This window comes from Ambystoma mexicanum, chromosome 2q (assembly GCF_040938575.1).
Source record: "Ambystoma mexicanum isolate Mex_15411 chromosome 2q, UKY_AmexF1_1, whole genome shotgun sequence".
NCBI classification, from domain to species: domain Eukaryota; kingdom Metazoa; phylum Chordata; class Amphibia; order Caudata; family Ambystomatidae; genus Ambystoma; species Ambystoma mexicanum.
In genome coordinates, this window is record NC_090924.1 from 1491258572 (window position 1) to 1491279867 (window position 21296).

General features: G+C 44.3%; 1 protein-coding gene across 1 annotated transcript in view; it reads left to right on the forward strand.

The window, feature by feature from the left end:
* Positions 1-17193, forward strand: part of LOC138568915 (uncharacterized) — a 227241-nt gene extending 210048 nt beyond the window's left edge. The window contains 1 exon segment of the mRNA XM_069646695.1: positions 15923-17193. Coding sequence (XP_069502796.1) covers positions 15923-16980 — 1058 coding nt within the window. The 3' untranslated portion in view covers positions 16981-17193.
* Positions 17194-21296: the final 4103 nt, after the last annotated feature.

Below are 21296 nucleotides of genomic sequence, written 5' to 3' on the forward strand. Positions count from 1 at the left end.
GCGTGTCTCCATCCTGCGTGGAATGCAGGGGCGCGTAGATACGAGTTACTTCACTGGTTCGAAGGCGTTGGAAGAGTTCCGGATGAATATTGACTCTAAGGTTCCTGGCAAGGACCCGTAAGTATAAAGTTCAAAGAGTTCAATATGTCCGATGTTCACTCTTGTTCCATTCCCTTCTTGTGTTGCAGCTGGGTCCAAGAGAAGATTGACTTGTGGCAGCTGATGGCGTTTAGGTAAGAGTCTCTATTACCCAACACTGTCCGGTAAAGGATGTGTGTATTTAACTTGTTGTTTTCTCTCTCCTTACAGATGCGGCGTAATAAGATGTGGCGTGTTGAAGAATACTGCCTCCAGTGGTAAATCAGGTAAATCTATGGTGGTAAAAAGAGATTGTATTTGTTGGCTCTCTCGGCTCACCTTGTTATTTCTTTTGTTCCCCAGATGTTGGAGTTCGGCGAAGAAAACGATGGAGGCATCGCCGAATCTAAAGATGCTGTGAGGACTGGTGAGTATGGTGCGGCGCTGCAGCTGGCAATGCGACGCGTACAGAAATAATCTCCTTTCCAAGTTCGAAGACGTGATGGATCCGGAATCAGGTGAGGAATTAAACTAATGTTTGTGTTCTAACCTTTCCTTCTTCTTCTTTCCTCTTTTTCTAGGCACTCTGGATTTAAGGTGGGCGTGGCAGAAGACTGGATGCTGACTGCAGGCACGGTGAGCGTTACGCTGCTGGATGCAGAATAACGTGAAGTGTGTGCTGCTGTTCGGGCGTGGTTTAAATAGCCTTCAAAGTAGTCCCAGGTAAGAAGTTCCCCCAGAACCACGCCCGAGTAAAAAATAGTCCCTGAAGTAAAGTAGTCCCATCCAGGCCTCACGTTGGCTTGGATTCATTGCAGCATGGTCTGCACAAGGTAAGTAATGCATATGAGCCTGGCGCCTTTGGCGCCAGGACTGATTTCTTCTATGAGCCTGGTGCCTATGGCACCAGGACTGAACCCAGACAGCCCCAAGCCGGGGCTGCTGGGCTTTTAATAAGCAACTGGATGCCTACTCCCGGGGCTGATGGGCTTGGTCCGGATGCCCGGGGGTAGGCATCATGACATATGCCTAGCGTGTGTTATGTGTATATGAGGTATGAATGGTGTTATGCCTAACATGTGTTATTTGTATATGAGGTATACATGTTTGATGTTAATTTGAGGTATCAAAGATATTCTGCCTGCATGTTTTATGTGTACATGAGGTATGATTGGCATTGTACCTCGCATGTTTTATATGTATATGAGGTATGAATGGTATTAATGTCTAGCGTGTGTGATGTGTATATGAGGTATGAATGGTATTAATGTCTAGCGTGTGTGATGTGTATATGAGGTATGAATGGTATTAATGTCTAGCGTGTGTGATGTGTATATGAGGTATGAATGGTATTAATGTCTAGCGTGTGTGATGTGTATATGAGGTATGAATGGTATTCTGCATGGCGTGTGTTATGTGTATATGAGGTATGAATGGTATTCTGTCTAGCGTGTGTTATGTGTATATGAGGTATGAATGGTATTCTGCATGGCGTGTGTTATGTGTATATGAGGTATGAATGGTATTCTGCATGGTGTGTGTTATGTATGTATGAGATAAGAATGGTATTATGCCTAACGTGTGTTATGTGTATATGAGAATGGTATTCTGCATGGTGTGTGTTATGTATGTATGAGATAAGAATGGTATTCTGCCTCGCGTGTGTTATGTGTATATGAGGTATGAATGGTATTCTGCCTCGCGTGTGTTGTGTATATGAGGTATCAATGGTATTCTGCCTCTCGTGTGTTATGTGTATATGAGGTATGAATGGTATTCTGCCTAACGTGTGTTATGTGTATATGAGGTATGAATGGTATTCTGCCTCGCGTGTGTTATGTGTATATGAGGTATGAATGGTATTCTGCCTCGCGTGTGTTATGTGTATATGAGGTATGAATGGTATTCTGCCTCGCGTGTGTTATGTGTATATGAGGTATGAATGGTATTCTGCCTCGCGTGTGTTATGTGTATATGAGGTATGAATGGTATTCTGCCTAGCATGTTTTATGTGTATATGAGGTATGAATGGTATTCTGCATGGTGTGTGTTATGTATGTATGAGATAAGAATGGTATTATGCCTAACGTGTGTTATGTGTATATGAGAATGGTATTCTGCATGGTGTGTGTTATGTATGTATGAGATAAGAATGGTATTCTGCCTTGCGTGTGTTATGTGTATATGAGGTATGAATGGTATTCTGCCTCGCGTGTGTTATGTGTATATGAGGTATGAATGGTATTCTGCCTAACGTGTGTTATGTGTATATGAGGTATGAATGGTATTCTGCCTCGCATGTGTTATGTGTATATGAGGTATGAATGGTATTCTGCCTAGCGTGTTTTATGTGTATATGAGGTATGAATGGTATTCTGCCTAACGTGTGTTATGTGTATATGAGGTATGAAGGGTATTCTGCCTCGCGTGTGTTATGTGTATATGAGGTATGAATGGTATTCTGCCTCGCGTGTGTTATGTGTATATGAGGTATGAATGGTATTCTGCCTCGCGTGTGTTGTGTATATGAGGTATGAATGGTATTCTGCCTCGCGTGTGTTATGTGTATATGAGGTATGAATGGTATTCTGCCTCGCGTGTGTTATGTGTATATGAGGTATGAATGGTATTCTGCCTCGCGTGTGTTATGTGTATATGAGGTATGAATGGTATTCTGCCTAGCATGTTTTATGTGTATATGAGGTATGAATGGTATTCTGCATGGTGTGTGTTATGTATGTATGAGATAAGAATGGTATTATGCCTAACGTGTGTTATGTGTATATGAGGTATGAATGGTATTCTGCATGGTGTGTGTTATGTGTATATGAGGTATGAATGGTATTCTGCCTAACGTGTGTTATGTGTATATGAGGTATGAATGGTATTGTGCCTATTGTGTCTTATGTGTATATGAGGTATGAATGGTATTTTGCATGGTGTGTGTTGTGTGTATGAGGTATGAATGGTATTCTGTCTAACGTGTGTTATGTGTAAATGAGGTATGAATGGTATTCTGTCTAGCGTGTGTTATGTGTATATGAGGTATGAATGGTATTCTGCCTCGCGTGTGTTATGTGTATATGAGGTATGAATATTATTGTGCCTATTGTGTCTTATGTGTATATGAGGTATGAATGGTATTTTGCATGGTGTGTGTTGTGTGTATGAGGTATGAATGGTATTCTGTCTAGCGTGTGTTATGTGTATATGAGGTATGAATGATATTCTGCCTCGCGTGTGTTATGTGTATATGAGGTATGAATGGTATTCTGCATGGTGTGTGTTGTGTATATGAGGTATGAATGGTATTCTGCATGGCGTGTGTTATGTGTATATGAGGTATGAATGGTATTCTGCCTCGCGTGTGTTATGTGTATATGAGGTATGAATGGTATTCTGCCTCGCGTGTGTTATGTGTATATGAGGTATGAATGGTATTCTGCCTTGCGTGTGTTATGTGTATATGAGGTATGAATGGTATTCTGCCTCGCGTGTGTTATGTGTATATGAGGTATGAATGGTATTCTGCCTTGCATGTTTTATGTGTATATGAGGTATGAATGGTATTCTGCATGGTGTGTGTTATGTATGTATGAGATAAGAATGGTATTATGCCTAACGTGTGTTATGTGTATATGAGGTATGAATGGTATTCTGCATGGTGTGTGTTATGTGTATATGAGGTATGAATGGTATTCTGCATGGTGTGTGTTATGTATGTATGAGATAAGAATGGTATTGTGCCTATTGTGTCTTATGTGTATATGAGGTATGAATGGTATTCTGCCTAGCATGTTTTATGTGTATATGAGGTATGAATGGTATTCTGCCTAGCATGTTTTATGTGTATATGAGGTATGAATGGTATTCTGCCTAACGTGTGTTATGTGTATATGAGGTATGAATGGTATTCTGCCTCGCGTGTGTTATGTGTATACGAGCTATGAATGGTATTCTGCCTCGCGTCTGTTATGTGTATATGAGGTATGAATGGTATTCTGCCTCGGGTGTGTTATGTGTATATGAGGTATGAATGGTTTTCTGCCTCGCGTGTGTTATGTGTATATGAGGTATGAATTGTATTCTGCCTCGCGTGTGTTATGTGTATATGAGGTATGAATGGTATTCTGCCTAGCATGTTTTATGTGTATATGAGGTATGAATGGTATTCTGCATGGTGTGTGTTATGTATGTATGAGATAAGAATGGTATTATGCCTAACGCGTGTTATGTGTATATGAGGTATGAATGGTATTCTGCATGGTGTGTGTTATGTGTATATGAGGTATGAATGGTATTCTGCCTAACGTGTGTTATGTGTATATGAGGTATGAATGGTATTCTGCATGGTGTGTGTTATGTGTATATGAGGTATGAATGGTATTCTGCCTAACGTGTGTTATGTGTATGTGAGGTATGAATGGTATTCTGCCTCGCATGTGTTATGTGTATATGAGGTATGAATGGTACTCTGCCTAACGTGTGTTATGTGTATATGAGGTATGAATGGTATTCTGCCTCGCGTGTGTTATGTGTATATGAGGTATGAATGGTATTCTGCCTCGCGTGTGTTATGTGTATATGAGGTATGAATGGTATTCTGCCTAGCATGTTTTATGTGTATATGAGGTATGAATGGTATTCTGCATGGTGTGTGTTATGTATGTATGAGATAAGAATGGTATTATGCCTAACGTGTGTTATGTGTATATGAGGTATGAATGGTATTCTGCATGGTGTGTGTTATGTGTATATGAGGTATGAATGGTATTCTGCCTAATGTGTGTTATGTGTATATGAGGTATGAATGGTATTGTGCCTATTGTGTCTTATGTGTATATGAGGTATGAATGGTATTCTGCCTAGCATGTTTTATGTGTATATGAGGTATGAATGGTATTCTGCCTAGCATGTTTTGTGTGTATATGAGGTATGAATGGTATTCTGCCTCGCGTGTGTTATGTGTATATGAGGTATGAATGGTATTCTGCCTCGCGTGTGTTATGTGTATATGAGGTATGAATGGTATTCTGCCTCGCGTGTGTTATGTGTATATGAGGTATGAATGGTATTCTGCCTCGCGTGTGTTATGTGTATATGAGGTATGAATGGTATTCTGCCTCGCGTGTGTTATGTGTATATGAGGTATGAATGGTATTCTGCCTCGCGTGTGTTATGTGTATATGAGGTATGAATGGTATTCTGCCTAGCATGTTTTATGTGTATATGAGGTATGAATGGTATTCTGCATGGTGTGTGTTATGTATGTATGAGATAAAAATGGTATTATGCCTAACGTGTGTTATGTGTATATGAGGTATGAATGGTATTCTGCATGGTGTGTGTTATGTGTATATGAGGTATGAATGGTATTCTGCCTAACGTGTGTTATGTGTATATGAGGTATGAATGGTATTCTGCATGGTGTGTGTTATGTATGTATGAGATAAGAATGGTATTATGCCTAACGTGTGTTATGTGTATATGAGGTATGAATGGTATTCTGCATGGTGTGTGTTATGTGTATATGAGGTATGAATGGTATTCTGCCTAACGTGTGTTATGTGTGTATGAGGTATGAATGGTATTGTGCCTATTGTGTCTTATGTGTATATGAGGTATGAATGGTATTCTGCCTAGCATGTTTTATGTGTATATGAGGTATGAATGGTATTCTGCCTCGCGTGTGTTATGTGTATATGAGGTATGAATGGTATTCTGCCTCGCGTGTGTTATGTGTATATGAGGTATGAATGGTATTCTGCCTCGCGTGTGTTATGTGTATATGAGGTATGAATGGTATTCTGCATGGTGTGTGTTATGTATGTATGAGATAAGAATGGTATTATGTCTAGCGTGTGTTCTCTGTATATGAGGTATGAATGGTATTCTGCCTAACGTGTGTTATGTGTGTATGAATGGTATTGTGCCTATTGTGTCTTATGTGTATATGAGGTATGAATGGTATTTTGCATGGTGTGTGTTGTGTGTATGAGGTATGAATGGTATTCTGTCTAGCGTGTGTTATGTGTATATGAGGTATGAATGGTATTCCTCCTGGCCTGTTTTGCAGGAAGGAGTTTTCAGAGAGAGAAGAATACTGCATCTCTCCTGATGGGGTCACCATCTTCCCCTGAAAGCTGTCTCCTCCCACATGATCCTGCCTCATAATACCACCCCCGGGGTCAGGATCAGGTAGCGGCTGCTGTCCTCTGGCTACGCAGGAGGAGGTCTTTGATTGGAAAGTAGTGATGGCTCCACAGGATTCATCACATACCTTCCCCGTAAAGATCTGGCCTCCTGCCCCAGGGTCTTTGATTTGATGAGAACCAATGGCCTCCCCCATATAAGGAAGAGGTTCCCAATCCCAATCAGGGCCTGTTCATGGGAATCCTTCCTTTTCCCAGGAGTGAATTGGAGAATATGAGAAGGTTTTTTTGTAGTTAATTTGGGTCTCTTCAGATATTTCTGTAAGGAGAGTGTATTTGTGTATTTTAAGTCCTATTTGGACCATGAGGGAGATTCACTGATCAAAGTGTGGAACTTTGCTCCCCAATACCAGTTGGGTTCATAGATCGGGTATTACAGGCACTAACAAATGTACTTCTTTTTCCCAAATTCTAACAGGGATTTGAGTTTTAGGTGCCCCTCTCTATGGCCATGAATATACCCTATCATCTTTCATCCAATAGATCTCCACCCCTAGGGTAGTAAATCAGCTCTTATTGCACATCCTTTACTTCCTGTAACTAATTGGATCCTCATGGTTTTTCCTTGTCAAACAACTGGGATTTTGTAAAGGCTTTTATCCCCAGTATAGCGTATAGTATTGGTTTTCCCTGGAGGCATTGATCATCTAGAATGAAAAGGCAAGTATTTAATTTGTGTTTATCTGCAGGCAAACTAGAGATTCTTGGCCTATGAGATGGACAACGGTGTGTAAGATGTCTGCAGATAGAGCATCCCAGCTCTAAAGTGCTGTAGTTTACAGTGAATTCATATTTAAATGGATTGTGTCCTCCAACGTATTCCACATCTTTGACATGTAATGTCTACAGCTGTGAACTTCGGAAACTTTTTCGGGCGTCCTGCATCGATGGCGTGGGGTCGATGTCCCTCGAAGGCCTCCATTGAGGGCGACATCACCGGATGTTAGAAATAGGACACACGGCGCCCATAGCCTCATGATACCGACAATTGTTCCACATGCCAGTTTCTGACTGCTAAGGCCTTGTGGGAACGTAAGGGGAAGCTCCAGGTAGGTAGGGGTTCGAAACCCAGTAAGACTCTTAAATCCAAGTCCAAGGGTATGTCCACCTACGACTCGAGGGGTGACGCTCCACGTGCGTCGGAAGGAGTCCCGTGAGTCTTGGTCCCGGAGTGGTTCCCACCATTCGTCCTCCTCGTCTCGGCATTCTTGGAAGCACCGTCACCGTTTGCCTTCTCTGTCCTCGTCAGCGGAGGGCGCCGCAAGGATAGTGGCTTGCCCGACTTAGTCCTCAACCCCAGAGGAAATGGTTGCTTTTCGGGAGCAGATGTTGGTGATTTTCCAATCGCAGGGCACAGTTCTGTCCGTGCCTTCTGAGGAAGCCGGCAAGGAAAGGTCTCCATTAGTGGCTCGCACGACTTCGGGCTCGGGTCCTCGCCGTGATCCTCATCGGAAACCTTCGAGGTCCCTTTTATACAAGGCTCAGGATGGTAACAAGAGATGTGCTTCCAGGTCTTGGTCCTCGTCCCCAGCGAGACCATAGAAACCTGCTAAGTGCTCGAGGTCAGCGTCGTCTCCATCGGCGCCGTGTCTGTCGGATACCGACGTCGAAGCTTTGCCTTCGTATCAGCCCCCGCCGCTGTCGGCACCAGTGTTGATGCCGAAACCGTCGATGCCGAAGCCATCAGCGCCCTCGACAACTTCGAGGCCTTTTTGCCAAAATTTGCCGTCGGAGATCCCTACTGCTGTGGTTCCTCCTAGGAAGGCTACTTTGGCTACTTTTAAGCGCTTTGGATTAAGGTGCTATATAAATAAATCATCATTATCATTATCATTACTTCCAAGTCTGTGATGCCTGTTATGGACTCCAGGCCCTCAGCTGTTCCGAGACAGGACATTTTCCTCCCTCCGGATGACATCTATGAAGAGGAGGAGAGGTTGGATTTTGATCTTGAGCCTGATGGGGCTCTTGTCTTTTGAGGGGATAGCCAACTGGAAGAGTTGAGACAAACTCTTCATGGCACTAGTGGCCTGGACACTTCTCCGGAAGTGGAATTTGGCAGGCCTGAGCCTGGGGCTCATGCTGAGTCATCCTACAGGATACTCATGGCTAGGGTCTTGGTGTAGCTAGGTTGGTCCAGTCCTCCTGAAGATTATTTTGTGTAAGATGATCTCACAGACATTTTAGATCAAGGTCCGTCCTCTGACCGGGTGTTACCTTTTCATCTATTCTTACAGAAAAGGGTGGCGGCTGCTTGGCAGTCACCGGAATCTCTTCCGGCTGTTAACAAATCGTTACACAAGAAATACTGCCCTTCCGGTAGCAACCCCAGCTACCTATCCACTCACCCCACTCCCTAGAGTTTGGTGGTTCAGGCGGCTACGGCCACCTCAAGGCAGGCGGCGTACCCTACCATCCCTCCTGATAGGGATGACAAACGCTTTGACGGTTTGGTACGCAAGGTGTTTTCTGCAGGGAGTATGGCGCTGAAGTCAGCCAACTCGACTTGTGTCTTGGCAAGATTTTTGCACACTGTGTGGAACTGTGTTTCTCTTGCGGCTGAGCATATTCCCGAGGGGGAAGAAAGGGATGGGTTCCTTGCTCTTGTGCAAGATGGCAAGGATGCCATGTGTGAATCCCTTCAGTCGGGCTTGGACACGGCCGACAGTGTTAGCCGGTCCATGGCTGCGAGCACCGTTATACACAGATTTGCGTGGTTGCAGAAGTCGGGTTTTGCCCCAGATGTGCAAGCCCTTCTTTTGAACATGCCCTTTGATGGCACGCCTTTGTTTGGCAGCAAGGCTGTCGAGAGCCTTTAGAGGTTGCAAACCTAAAAAGCTGCAGCAAAATCGTTAAGCGTAGCTGTGCTTCAACCTCTGCCTTTTCATCCTAGGGGACAGCAGTGGAGGGGAGGTTCTTTTTGTTACTACTCCTCCTTTGGTAGAACGAGAGGAGCCTCCAGTCAAAGGGGTCACCATAGAAGTACCAAACAGGCCTTGTCCAGGTGGATTATCCTCACCATTACTGAGTGTTACCAATTGGCGGGGTAAGGACCCTCCTGTAGGGCTGCAAACTCATTCCACTAGCGGCGTGGCTACTTCCACAGCCCTACAACGGGGAGTTCCTATTAGGAATATTTGTGATGCAGCCACATGGGCTTCTGTCCACACTTTTGTTAAACATTACTCCCTGGATACGTTCCATGGTCAAGATATGGTTCATTATTCTGCCCTCTGATTGGATATTCTAAATTCTTTTCCCTCCTCTGTTGTTCTGGTACTGCTTTGGGAGTCTGTCAAAGATGTGGAATACGTTGGAGGACACAATCCATTCAAAGAACAAGCTACTTACCAACTGGTAAAGTTCTTTCGATTGGATGTTCCTCCAACGTATTCTACATCAGCCTCCCAGCCTGCCCCTCTGGAGAATTTCCTATGCGATTGCAGCTTCCGTTTCCGCAACAATATGTGCAGTCCTGCAGGCATTGGATTGGTGCCACACGTTCGGAGGGAAAAAACATAAACTGAGGCTACGGGCGCCATTTATAACATCGGGTGGCGTTGCCCTCGATGGAGGCCTTCGAGGGACATCGACCCGACACCATCAATGCAGGACTCCCTCTGCGGAAAAAATTTCCGAAGTGCACACCTGTGGACATTACATGCCAAAGATGTGGAATACGTTGGAAGAAAATCCAATCGAAAGAACGTTACCAGTTGGTAAATAACTTGTTCTTCTTTCCAAGAGGGATCTGATTCATCCTCAGAATATGTAAAACTTTTATTTTTATTTCAGGCTTTTTCCCCTGAGAAACACCCTTCAACGAGGTTAACACGTTTGGAGATGTTTCCTTCTCTAAAGTTTTTCTTTAGTTGATTGGCATTCCGTTTCCTGCGTCAAAGGATAATTTTTCTCTGGGGTGTTATTTTTCCCACAGTCTTTGTGCTTGTCTTTGCGGGATGTTCCCAAGAAATCTCATGCACCAGGTTTGCCACTATTTTACCCCTATGGATTATTATACCGACTGGAGAAAGATTTAGAAAAATAAATCTCAATTCTTCACCACAAGAAAAAGGGGTCACATGTTTAACCTTCCTTCTTTACCAGGGATAACATAGAGGGACACACTAATGGGGATATCTACCCTCACCTGCAAAGACATTGTCATTTTATCTTTTCCAGGTATCCAATAGGCTTGGGGACAAAACAGATGTGAAACGTTGCCCTCCACAATTTTTGTAGCTGGTAAAATGGCTCGACTAGATAACAATTGAAAGACAACTCATACATTAGAGTGTACAGGACTAATGATGTCATGATGTTTTCCAAAAGATTCCAATCTACTGGGGGATACAGATGTTAAAGGAGTGGAGCCTGTCTCCGTCTCTTGGATGATAGACCCATTAGTAGGAGGGGTATTGCCATTCCACTCTTTTTCAGCTGTAATATATGGTGGGACTAGTATCTATTATACTCGTGTGGGATCCCCAGTTTGTGTCAACTGAATCCGATCCCACTCTGACACCATATATAAGGGGTCAGAAATGTGAGGTGGCACAAAGTTGTATTATTTTCATTAACACACATCTTTATTAAAATAAAAGGGTTGGATAAAGGTCTCTTTGTTATGTGTGCATGAGGTATGAATGGTATTAATGCCTAGCGTGTGTTATGTGTACATGAGGTATGAATGGTATTCTGCATGGCGTGTGTTATGAGTATATGAGGTATGAATGGTATTCTGCATGGCGTGTGTTATGAGTATATGAGGTATGAATGGTATTATGCCTAGCGTGTGTTATGTGTATATGAGGTATGAATGGTATTCTGCATGGTGTGTGTTATGTGTATGTGAGGTATGAATGGTATTCTGCCTAGTGTGCTTTATGTGTGCATGAGGTATGATGCCTAGCGTGTGTTATGTGTATGTGAGGTATGAATGGTATTCTGCCTCGCGTGTGTTATGTGTATGTGAGGTATGAATGGTATTCTGCCTCGCGTGTGTTATGTGTATATGAGGTATGAATGGTATTCTGCCTGGCGTGTGTTATGTGTATGTGAGGTATGAATGGTATTCTGCCTCGCGTGTGTTATGTGTATATGAGGTATGAATGGTATTCTGCCTAGCGTGTGTTATGTAGGAAGGGGTTTGGGGATTTTACAACAGGAGGGATTTTTATAGTGACAAGCCATCGAGAACCTAGGAATTATGAAGTTTTCCTCCTCAGAAAGAGAAGAATACTGCGTCCCTCCTGATGGGGTCACCACCTTCCACGACAGCCGTCTCCTCCCACATGAACCTCCCTCATAATATGATATGATTGTGTATAGGCGCTTTATAAATAAACTATATGTTTCAAAGTGCTTCAAGGCAAGGGAGGGAACAAGGGAAAATACAATGACATTCTTACAGGCCATGAAAGTAAGGATGTGAAATGAACTACCGTACTCGGCCTGGTAACATTTCAGATAGTGCAAGAGCTAAGACATAGATAAGGAAGGAAGGGGGAGAGTGGGAAGGAAATGGAAACAGACAGGCGACAACCGTACTAGGCCTGATGACATTTCTGGTAGAGGCAAGAGAAAAACAAAAGGTGAGGGAGGAACAAAACAAGCCACTATCGTACTAGGCCTGATGACATTTGAGATAGTGCTGGAGGGGGTTGGGGGAGAGGGAGGAAAGGAAAAGTAAGGGTAGGGAGGAGGAGACAGATGAGGTTGCTATCATACTAGGTCCATGGACAATTCTGAGTAAATGCATAGAAGAAAGTAAAGGGAGGAGATAGGAAAAAGGGAGAAAGGGAGAGGAGGAAAGAACAGAGACTTCGGGCCTCATTACACGGTAGGCGGTGAGCCATGGCGCTATTAGCGCCATGGCTCATGCCGGTAAAATACAGGCACCGCCTTGGCGGAAAGGGGATTTACCGCCCCATTCCAAGGTTGGAGGGGCGGTAAATCCCCTTTCCGCCATTGCCCTTCCCCATTCCCATTTCTGCCCCATAGGGCTCTATGGGAATGGGGAAGGCGCTAATTACGGCACCGCAATTTTGCGGTGCCGTAATTAGCTCTGAGGTCCCTTAGCGGGTTGGATTTTAACGCCTGCAAGAAGCAGGCGTTAAATCCTCCAACCCGCAAAGGGACCTTGTAGTACGGCGGTAAGGGTTAACGGTGACCGTTAACCCTTACCGCCGTCCGTGTAATGAGGCCCAAAGCAGTCAAAAAGAGTGGAGGAGCAAGAGGTTAGAGCAAATACAATTGCAGAAGTCAGCAGTAACACATAATGTTGCAAGCCAGGATACATGATGAAGATGGGAACAGCATGATTCAGGGCCACCATGAGTACAAGATGCAAAAGAAGTCCAGCATGAGAGTTGAGAAAGGATGACGCATCCTGAATCTATGAAGTCCATAAAAGTCAAATCGAGCATTGGCCACAAGACGGTGATGGTAAATCCGGAATGTATCAGGACAGACTCCTGCAGAAGAGAACATCATAAGGGGACCAGAGGGGTTGGGGATGGCCTGTGGGGACAGAGGGAGTAAACACATGTTGGTGCATGCTTACCTGCTGTCTGAGCAGGGGGTTTGGTTCCTGGTCCGAACAGGTCCAATCAGGAGTTGCCCTTTTCTTTATCTGCCCTTCTTTGTCCGAACAGGAATTGCTCTTTTCTTTGTCTGCCCTTCGCTTCGAACGCCAGGCGAGAGACGCCCTTGATCTAAGAGTTAAGAGCAGGGGTGAAGAAGGTGGGTGGTGCTTAGGTCACGTCACCTAGATCCACTTGCACCTGCTCTCCATCTGCAAAGTAAAAGAGGCTTGAGGGCTCCTTAAGTAGGGAAAAAGAGTGGCAACCAGGAAGGCACCAGGTGGGCGGGGCTTGCTAAGTGGGGAAAAGAGCAGCAACCAGGAAGGCACCAGGTGGGCGGGGCTTGCTAAGTGGGGAAAAGAGCGGCAAGCAGGAAGGCACCAGGTGGGCGGGGCTTGCTAAGTGGGGAAAAGAGCGGCAAGCAGGAAGGCACCAGGTGGGCGGGTCTTGCTAAGTGGGGAAAAGAGCGGCAAGCAGGAAGGCACCAGGTGGGCGGGGCTTGCTAAGTGGGGAAAAGAGCGGCAAGCAGGAAGGCACCAGGTGGGCGGGGCTTGCTAAGTGGGGAAAAGAGCGGCAACCAGGAAGGCACCAGGTGGGCGGGGCTTGCTAAGTGGGGAAAAGAGCGGCAACCAGGAAGGCACCAGGTGGGCGGGGCTTGCTAAGTGGGGAAAAGAGCGGCAACCAGGAAGGCACCAGGTGGGCGGGGCTTAGGCCAGGTGACCTAGATCCACTTGCACCTGGTCCCCGTCTGCCATACCACCTCCGGGATCAGGACCAGGTAACGGCTGCCATCCCCTGGCCATGTGGGAGGAAATCTTTGATGGGGACTAGTTATGACTCCACGGGATTCATCACACAAGATGATTTCAGCATATGTGGGTCCTACACAGCCCTGCTTATATGTGCCTCTTTGGTTGTGCTTGCATGCATGTTTTGCATAATGAATGGGGCTGCTTTGCAATATTAGGCTAATGGAGGCCTCTAGCAATAAAGCGCTTTCAGTACATCGCTGCTGATTGAAGCACTACTTTGCTATCCAATATAAACTGTCCTTTTGTCTAGGCACTAGATTCTAAATATGTCATGTTGCGCAGTTCTTTACGCGTATGGCACATTGCTTGATTCCATGCTTCAAGGCACTATATGTTCTAGCACTACTTTCAACTAGACCTTGTGAAGCCCATGCTAGTTCACTCATATGAGGGGAATGCTGACATGAAATGGTATCACATGCACTCCCGTTACCCCTTGTGGGGGAGAATGGGTCCTACCACATGACTCTGGGGGTTAGAAGTATCTTCTCACTTCTGATGACCTCGGAACCAATGCATGTATTCTGCTGCACAATAAATAACCTAGGACAGACAGACTGACTGACGGACAGACTGTGGCCCGCACATCCTGAGGTGACTATGCACACTATTCACACGTACATAAATCGTATTCCAGTATCGATGTCATGTGGGGTACAAACAGCGATGTGTGTAATCTGTAAATGAAGAAGGTCCCTTCTTGGATATTAACAATGTTGGGGCTGCATTTCCATTGGTAACTGGAGATGTCATGAAAGCAATCCTTGCTCACAGTAACACAGGGTGCAGGGGCATTCTGAGGTTCAACTTGGGGTGCAATTATCAGAATCCCCAATAAAAGGGGTCTGGATCGTGTTATGGGAAAGTGGCAAGTAACAGGCCCATTTACATCCACTCAACAATAAAACAGAGTGCGCCCCCCCTCCTGAACACTACCCAGTGGTATTTTAAAAAGGACAACAAAAGTGGTATCCCTTTGGCCAATAATCTTCAGTACATGGCAATAGGGCATATGTATAAACAATTAGGAAGGAAAATGGGACGATGTTGGCGAGTTGGGGGAAGGCTCCCATACACTTTGCTTTATTGCCATACATTGTCATTTTATTGGTCTCTGTGTTTGGGGCAATAGACATGTGCATAGCTGTAATGAAGTCATCAGTAATGACATAATAGACTGATCAGACAGGTGTCCGGTTTGTGACAAATTGCTGACCTAGAGTCAAACACATGTCTTTATCGTTTGTATATGGAAATGTGGACCATTCAAGTACTAGTTTAGTAATTTATGAAGAAATAAAATGGTAGAACGTCTGTGCATGGCCCTGATGCTTAAAGTACCTACTTGCAATGTTTGTTCACTGAGCCTGTGTTTTGTTTTCCTCGTGCTCTTGGAAACTGAATCCCACTGTTCCTGCTGCATATGTCCTCTATGACATTATATTTAATCATCAGAGAACCGCTACTCTGCCCCCTAGAGTCAATGTCCCCAATAGATGGCGCCCTAGTATTCAAAGTCTTATGAGCTACAATGGGAGTAATTGACTAGTGCACATCAGTAATGCTGAGAAGCGGTAGGCCTGGTTCATGTGATGCCTACGATTGAGAATGTGTTGAAACTAATAGTGTGCCTCTCTTTTTATTCCAACAGGTGACGGATGCCCCAGAAATGCAACAACAGTGATTGTTCGATTCTCTGAACGAATGCATTGAAAAGCGTCATGATTAGAATATGCAATTTCTAATCCTCTTAGAAGTGGGCAAGATGTACGGTCCAGTGTCTTTTCAGAGTCTTCAGGAACTGAGATTGAGAAGCCTATTGGCTACCAGATGGCTTCCATCCATGCAAACCCTTCATGGTAACATCCAGTAACCAAGCGTGTTCTCTCTGTCAACCCTGCGAGAGCGGGATATCTAACACAAAAATGACAATGTGTGACGTGCAGTAAGGGAAGCATTTTTGGATTCGCTGTTATTGCCGATAGGACACCTGTGAGTGCTATTTCATACACATTCTCCGTGTGAAGGTGGTTTTTTGAAAGCATTGTGTGAAACGCTTGTCAATGTGAATGGACGAAGCATTTCCTTGAGCTGAATATCTTAAGAGCATCAATCAGGGGAAACATCGTGTTTGTCACCAGAAATGATCTTCACACGAGAAAGCTCATTTGGGCTTTGAATTCGGGAAACGATTCAGTGGAAAGTGTCTTCTTACTGTCACCTGACACAATATCCTGACGAGAAACCTTACACATGCACAAAATATGGGAAAGGTTGGCATCTCAAGAACATACTTATTGCCCACGTGAGAACATAGGTGAAAAACCTGATCCGTGCACTGAATTTGAAAACAGCGTCCATTTGCATGATACACTGATCTGCCACCAGGAAATGCAAACGGGTGAGGAACGTCAGCTGTGCACTCACTGTGGGAAAGGGTTTGCTCAGAAGAGACAACTTATTAGACATCAGCGAGCCCATACATGTGAGAAATATCATGTGTGTACTGAATGTGGGAAAGGATTTGCTCAGAAGGGAAGTCTTATTCACCACCAGAGAACACATACAGGTGAGAAACCGCATGAGTGCACTGAATGTGGGAAAGGGTTTTCTCAGAAGGGACATCTTATTAGACATCAGAGAACACATACAGGTGAGAAATGTCATGTGTGTACTGAATGTGGGAAAGGGTTTGCTCAGAAGATATGTTTTATTCACCACCAGAGAACACATACAGGTGAGAAACCACATGAGTGCACTGAATGTGGTAAAGTTTTTTCTTGGAAGGGATCTCTTACAGGCCACCAGAGAACACATACAGGTGTGAAACCTCATGTGTGCACTGAATGTGGGGAAGGGTTTTCTCGGAAGGATTCTCTTACCATCCACCAAAGAACACATACAGGTGTGACACCTCATGTGTGCACTGAATGTGGGAAGGTTTTTACTCAAAAAGGATCTCTTATTATCCACCAGAGAACACATACAGGTGCGACACCTCATGTGTGCACTGAATGTGGGAAAGGGTTTGCTTATAAGGGATATCTTATTAGCCACCAGAGAACACATACGGGTGTGAAACCTTATGAGTGCACTGAATGTGGAAAAGGGTTTGCTTGGAAGGTAAGTCTTGTTCGCCACCAGAGAACGCATACAGGGGAGAAACCCCATGAGTGCAGTGCAGTGAATGTGGGAAAGGGTTTGCTAGAAAGGGACAGCTTATTAGCCACCAGAGAACACATGAATGTGAGAAACCTTATGTGTGCGCAGATTGTGGAAAAAGCTTCATTGTGAATGGTAACCTTATCAGGCACCAGATAAAACATGCGGGAGGAACCATTTCAGTGCAATGAATGTGGAGAATACTTGTTCCCATCTGCAATGTGAGAGGACATGTCGGTGATTAAATCTCTGCTGCAATTGCAGCTTCAGAGAGGAGGAGGTGGAGGTGCTTCATCAGTGGGACTGAGTTTGGCATGGCTATTTAATAAAACTGTGATTAACTTATCGCCACTGCTGTTCCCAATTTCCTTCGGCACACAAATAATGGCTAATTATGATTGGTTGAATCAATGTTGTTTCAAAGGCATCTCTTTTGGAATATTCTAAAAGTAGACTGTACTTTCTGCACTAAGGCACCCACCATTAGGGGGAGCCACCAGCTGTTTACTAACCCTGCTGCTGTGGGGGGAGACTTGGCTGACTGAAGCCCCTGTGCTAGATGGTTTCCAGGTCTCTTCTCCAGCAGCCGGGCAAGTAAGGGAGGCCCGGCATCAGGTGGCCTTATTACTGCTGTGGATTCCTCTCGGGGATGAATGCTGTTGTTTTGGATGGTCTCCCATTTGGGGCTATGGCTGTGTCCCTGTCATCTACTGATTTGTCTATTAAGATCATTCTGGTTAACATTTACTGGCACAGGGGGATGGGAAACCTTGAACACTTTTTTACAATTGATTTCTGAATGCGTCTCACTGTGGTCAACATCTAACCCTGATGGCAGGGTCATTCTCGCTGGGGATTTAAATGCGAACTGTGTCCTTCAGCACCTTGATAACGAGTTTGTAAACATTTCTTCTGATATGTTCCCCTGAATTATAAATCACAAATGGGTAAATGTTGGTGCATGGAGGCTCTGGGACTCTTTCCTTTGAATGGGACTGATTTCGGAAAGAAATGTAATATGCAAACTTGGTTCAGAGGAGATAGCGCTTCCACCCTCGATTATGCGTGTGGATGATTTCCTGTCAAATTGGTGTACCTCCTTTTATGTGTTTCGGATTGACTGGAGTGACCACTGTATTCAAAAAAGCAGAGTTCAACATGGTATTGAATACCAGGAAACACTCGCGGTTGTCTAATCTAAAAACAAATGCTTTGCCAGTGCGATTCAATGGTCGAGTCCAAATATTGCAATTCTGATTCAGGAACTGCAGTGCGTGATGCTAGTGACTACGCTGGAGCGGAAAATGGAGGCGTTTGATGCAAATAACTTTGATGGTTCTATGTGTGAAATGATTAATCGTGTGAAAAAGAACACTAGGTAAAGACCTGCGAAGCCAAATAGGAATCCCCATAACTTTAATGAGGAGTTATCCAAAGCAAAGGCTATTATGAGGAAGGAGGTTAGGCAGATGAAAACCTTATCTTTGGACTTGGTGATAAAACGGAAGGCCATGAAAAAAATCAAGCAAAAATATAAAATGTTTTGTAAGTCAAAGCGAGCCTCCACGAAGCAACGTGATGACAAAGCCATGCTCCAGATTCTGGCCTCTTCCAATGAAAGGTCTTTTTGGTCCCTGATTAATAATCAAGACCCTCTTATTAACATTGCCCAAATGAATGCAGTCCCAGAACAACAGTGGATGAAGTATTTTAAGGATATGTACGATATCCTTTCTGATAACGCCTGTAATGAACCTACTCTTCCTGTCCCGACATTTGACTATACTTGGCCAGTGGAACTGGATATAGAAGGCATCTACAATCTATTAACTAACTGTAAGAGGTCTAAAGCTCCTTATTAGCCTTACTAATAATACCTTTAGGGCTGATCACCATAATTGAGCTTGGCATGGCTATAACCTATCGCCACTGCTGTTCCCAATTTCCTTCGGCACACAAATAATGGCTAATTATGATTGGTTGAATCAATGTTGTTTCAAAGACATCTCTTTTGGAATATTCTAAAAGTAGACTGTACCTTCTGTACTAAGGCACACGCCCTAAGGAACACTTTGATTAAGAACCCCATGCAGATTAGTGGAATTCTGAAAAAGTTTAAAAACCCATTGGGTGAATCAATAACTATAGACCCTGATTGGATATATGAGGGAAACTGTCCTATGAGTTGTTTGCCAGGACCCTGCCTGTCACTAAATGTGTAATCATTTGTGTAGATGGAGCCAGAGAACATATACAGATGAGAAACCTTATTGCTGAAGTGAATGTGGGAAACCTTTAGTATTCACTTGGCCCTCTCGATTGTCTTTGACGCCATTGACCATTAGATCGTACTTAGTCTAAGAGATGTCTGCATCTCGGAACCGGCCATTGACCATTAGATCCTGCTTAGTCTAAGAGATGCCTGCATCAGGGAATAGCCCATTGACCATTAGATCCTACTTAGTCTAAGATATGCCTGTGTCAGGGACTCTTCCATTGACCATTATGTCCTACTTAGTCTTAGAGATGCCTGCATCAGGGTCATCAGCCATTGACCATTAGATCCTACTTAGTCTAAGTGATGCCTGCCTCTGGGACTCAGCCATTGACCATTAGATCCTACTTACTCAAAAAGATGCCTGCATTAGGGACTGGGCCATTGACCACTAGATCCTACTTAGGCCTGCCTCAGGGACTCAGCCATTGGCCATTAGACCCTACATATTCTAAGCGATGCTTGCCTCATGGACAATCGCTCTTCCTAATGTTTCAGTTCTCAAGTGTCTGATTACTTTTCTTTTTATTAGGAAGAATATGAAGGCTCCAGAAATGACGTTCACTGTTTTGGGCATGTGGTCTCTCACAGGGACGAGTATCCTGATCACAGCAATACATCTCACTCTCTTGGGCCCTCAGTCTTTCAATGGGACCAGTAGGATGAACACATTAATATTCTTCACTTTCCTGATCACGTAATGATTCTCAGTCTCTTGGTCACTCGCTATCTCATTGGGTTAAGTATGATGAACCTAGTATTTATTCTCACTCTCTTGGTCACTCGCTTTCCTACGGGGATTCGTATGATGAGCACATAATTGGTTCTCACTCTCTTGGTCACTTGTTTTCTTACTGGGACGAGTACGATGTACCCAGTATTGATTCTTATTCTCTTGGTCACTCGCTTTCCCCCTGGGACGAGTACGATGTGCCCAGTATTGATTCTTACTCTCTTCGTCACTCGCTGTTCTACTGGGATGAGTAGGCTGGGCCCAGCATTGTATCTCACTTCCTTAGTCACTCGCTTTCTTACTGGAACGAGTATGATGAGCACAGTATTGGTTCTCACTCTCTTGGTCACTTGTTCTCTTACTGGGACGAGTATGATGAACTCAGTATTGATTTTTACTCTCTTTGTTATTCGCTGTTCTACTGGGATGAGTAGGCTGGGCCCAGCATTGTATCTCACTTCCTTAGGTACTCACTTTCTTACTGGAACGAGTATGATGAGCACAGTATTGGTTCTCACTCTCTTGGTCACTTGTTCTCTTACTGGGACGAGTATGATGAACTCAGTATTGATTATTACTCTCTTTGTCACTCGCTGTTCTACTGGGATGAGTAGGCTGGGCCCAGCATTGTATCTCACTTCCTTAGTCATTCGCTTTCTTACTGGAACGAGTATGATGAGCACAGTATTGGTTCTCACTCTCTTGGTCACTTGTTCTCTTACTGGGACGAGTACGATGTACCCAGTATTGATTCTTACTCTCTTGGTCACTCGCTTTCCTACTGAGATGAGTAAGGGCATGCAGCTTGTTATATTCGTTTTGATTACTTGTGTGAATATCACAAAAAAGGTAGCAGACGCTCCTCTCCAGAAAGAACATGGCATGATAACCTGTTCTGGGTTGAGAGTTTGCAGCACACACTTTTTGCTCACTGTACCTTTCACAGATGGGAAATAACCATTTGCATATCAGTCTTTGTCCCGCCCACAAGGGCAGTCCAGCACCGAAATGCTATGGCAATTCCTCTCTGAACAAGAATACCAACAGCAACCCCATACACATGTTTCAGCCTTGTTGAGCCTCATCAGTGAGGTGAAGCTGTGCCTCTCTGAGCACAATGAGCAGGGAGTCCACATCTGGTTGCCCCCAGGTAACTTAGGGTGACCAACCCCAATTTATCAGTATGCCACTTGTTACTGTCGCTCTCACTGTGATGAGTACTTCAATTATTATGTTCGGTTTTCTCTCTCACATGCATATGACATATGCATTTGGAATTGCCTCTCTTCCCCGGTCTCCTGCTATCCCTGTTACCTTCCATGTATTGGTCTCCGTCAACGTGTCGGGCAGATCTGCCTACATTTGAAAATCTAAAACCCTGAGATTTGTCACGTGGTGCCAGTCGATACTCCATCTAAATTTGCTTACAGCCCATCTGCA